At 40.7% G+C, this 3,560-nt stretch overlaps 1 protein-coding gene across 1 annotated transcript in view; it reads left to right on the forward strand.

Moving 5' to 3' along the window:
* The window catches only part of LOC109479135, a 22,355-nt gene that overhangs the window by 14,507 nt on the left and 4,288 nt on the right, over positions 1-3,560 (forward strand). Inside the window, exons 9-10 of the mRNA XM_019781003.1 lie at positions 901-1,111; positions 3,268-3,342. Of these exons, the coding sequence (XP_019636562.1) occupies positions 901-1,111; positions 3,268-3,342 (286 nt within the window). The remainder of the gene's footprint in view (positions 1-900; positions 1,112-3,267; positions 3,343-3,560) is intronic.

Consider the following 3,560-nt stretch of genomic DNA (forward strand, 5'->3'; position numbering starts at 1 on the left):
CATGGCTCTTTTTACCTCCGTCTACTTTGATGCCATTGAATGGATAATAAACTTGTTTACCGGAGGATTCATACTATTTTAGACAGAAGTAGATCTATAGAGGTTAAGTTTTAGAATAATATATCTTATTAGCTTTGTTCAGGTACACGTATAAGTGTATAAAAAAGATTTTGATATAATGATAATCATTATGTTGTTGTACATTTTGGTTGAATGGTCTAGAGATCGTGCGAACATCGATAGATCGTCGAACGTAACTCGGGCGACGTACGCCCGTGTGTCGAGCGAGCTTCGGCCGACTCCTGTCTGGTTAAAAAGGTGGTCGTTGTGTTAACCAGACGGTAGTGTAAATTTGTGGCTCTTGTGGTAGTATTTGAGTTGGATCTTTCACAGAATTCCTATTTATATTTCTGTTTATATTTCTATTTATTCTGCCAGTCCGCTCCATTACTTTGCAAAAATTGGCCAAACTATTCATGTTTAGGTGGATACACTGGCCTTGCTTCATCTGCTTGCCATGTTATAGGGACTTCATTATCATAGATGTATCCCCAAGCGATCGCCCGACCCTCGCACAATGTGACCACGACGATTTTCAAGCCAAAAATACGCGCGATCGTCGGTCGATCTCAAAATCGGCCGATCTTTCGGCGATTGACAAATACGGCCGAAGCTCGTCGACAATGTGACGGGGGTATTACCAACCGCTTTGTGTAGGTTCACGATTGGAGCTAGCTCCATGGAGCTAATTAGTGCAGATCCTATTGACCACATGACCTTGCTCCCGACCTACTCCTAACTCTCCTAACCATAATCGAGGGAGTTGGAGAGGCCATATTCTGATATGTGTGACAGGAGCTGAAGATGTTTAAAGCTGTTTTTACTTGCATCTCATTCCAGAAAGAAAGTGGTCCAGCGTTTACAGTACCCATACGGAGACGACTGTATACTCTCCACGGAAGAGTTTGATTCCCTGTACGGAGGTTCCTACTCCTTCTTGAGTTGTCAGAAAACGTGTCTGCAGAGAGCGATCCTCGACAAGTGTGAGTGCACAGACGAGCTGGTGACCGGGAGCAACTCTGGGATCTGCAGCGTCCTGAACAGCACACAGGTCAGGCATTCAAGCACTAGTGTTAAATCCCTGTCACACATTTAGAATATTCCGCCGGACACCAGTCAACCAAAGTTGGATGAAGCTCGGGGCAGTCTGACCAGATTTAGACCATGCCTACCTTTCCATACGAATCGAATTCGTGTTACATTTCACTCAGATTAAGTGGCAACAAATCCCCGACCTACTCCCGAACACCAGCCAACCAGCTGCCAACCCAACAACTCATTTTGAAACATTCGGCTGGCGTAGCCCAACAGTGGCCAACCCGACCCAACCTTACTATGGTTTGGGGTAGTGTTCGGGAAGCCGGATTTGTCTGTGTGACAGGGCTTTAACGATGCATTAAACCCAACATGTTGATTACCTCCATGAAAAATGGAGGTATTGTTTTTGGCGGCGTCTGTCTGTGTGTCTGTGTGTGTGTCTGTGTGTCTGTGTGTGTTTCCGCAACTTTGTAGTCAGCATAACTTCATAACGCCTTTATGGATTGTGATGATATTTGGTATGCTGATAAGTCTTAGGAAGACAAAGGTCAAGGTCAAATATGGGCCTCCTGGTGGATGACCTTGGTACTGCAGCAGAACTTCCGGTTTTTGTATCTTTAGTCCTGAACATGCTATGGTCTTGAATTTTTGGTGACAGATAGTTTTTCCTGTCAGGAATAAGTGGTGTGGGTTTGGTCCCCCTAGCAGCTTGTTCAGAAACTGCAGGGGACTTTCGGGCGAAATCTTTCAAAGCCAATAAGTCCAGATATGAACAGCGTATTTTCATCATATTTGGTGTGTAGGTATCTGACAGAGAGATGCACATAATTAACTGCAAATTATGCAAATGAGGACTTTATTTGCATAATTAATGAGGAAATTCTATAATTACAGTGTTTTACATTATAGAACTTTCATACATGTAATGTATGTAACCTATGGCAGATGGAACATCAACAGATACTAATTATGCAAATGATGACCTAATTAATGCAAAAAATCTATGATTTCTCAATGGTGAATGATGGGAATGTCATACTTGGGACATCTTTAAGTTAATCAAAAGTTAACATCACGATGCATATATTATGTTAATGCAGAGGTCATTTGCGTAATTAAAGAAGAAATTTACATTTACATATCAAGCCCATATTTCATGGAGGTATGAGATCTCGGAACTCTTGTTTGTTCATATACTAGTACGTAAATTTCTAACATTTATGGTTGTATATAGTGTCAGACGTCTAGTGAGAAAACTAATGTTTCCAGTTTCACTTTCAACTTGTTACCTCCATGAAAAATGGAGGTATTGTTTTGGCGTGTCTGTCTGTATGTATGTATGTCTGTGTGTGTGTGTGTGTGTCTGTCTGTGTGTGTGTGTGTCTGTGTGTGTGTGTGTCTGTGTGTGTTTCAGCAACTTTGTAGTCAGCATAACTTCATAACGCCTTTATGGATTATGATGATATTTGGTATTTTGGTAGGTCTTAGGAAGGCAAAGGTCAAGGTCAAATATGGGCCTCCTGGTGGATGACCTTGGTACTGCAGCAGAACTTCCGGTTTGTGTATCTTTTGTCCTGAATATGCTATGGTCTTGATGTTTTGATGACAGATTGCTTTTCCTGTCAGAAATAAGTGGTGTGAGTTTGGTCCCCCTAGCGACTTGTTCTGGAACTGCAGGACACTTTCTGGTGAAATGTTTAAAAGCCAATAAGTCCAGATAGGAACAACATATTTTCATAATTTTTGGTGTGTAGGTAGCTGAGAGAGAGATGTACATAATTGAATACAAATTATGCAAATGAGGACTTTATTTGCATAATTAATGAGGAAATTCTATAATTACAGTGTTTTACATTATACTACTTTCATACATGTAATGTATGTAACCTATGGCAGGCGGAACATCAACAGATACTAATTATGCAAATGATGAGCTAATTTGCATAATTAATGCGAAAATTCTATGATTTCTTAATGGTGAATGATGGGAATGTCATACTTGGGACATCTGTAAGTTAATCAAAAGTTAACATACATCACGATGCATATATCATGTTAATGCAGAGGTCATTTGCATAATTAAAGAAGAAATTTACATTTACATATCAAGCCCATATTTCATGGAGGTATGAGATCTCGGAATTCTTGTTCGTATTGTTCTTATTCCAGGAGCGATGCAGACGGAGCCAACGCCAGCTGTTTGACGACGACAAGATAAGATGTAACTGCAAACAGAGTTGTAGGGTAAGACTCCTTTGTATATTTTCTTTCACACAGCCAGGAATGTCTCTTACCTTGCTTACTGGTTGTGTTAAAGAAAATCCTAGTATTATATATTCTACCAACCTGATGAAACTATTTTCCAAAGACTTGTTAGCGTGGCTAGGGTCGTTGACTCAGAATCTAAACGTTCTGGGTTCGAATGCTTGAATTCTCTCTACAGCGTCACCTGGCGGGAGAGA

This window comes from Branchiostoma belcheri, unplaced genomic scaffold (assembly GCF_001625305.1).
Source record: "Branchiostoma belcheri isolate BF01 breed outbred unplaced genomic scaffold, Haploidv18h27 scaffold47, whole genome shotgun sequence".
In the NCBI taxonomy this organism is placed as follows: Eukaryota; Metazoa; Chordata; class Leptocardii; order Amphioxiformes; family Branchiostomatidae; genus Branchiostoma; species Branchiostoma belcheri.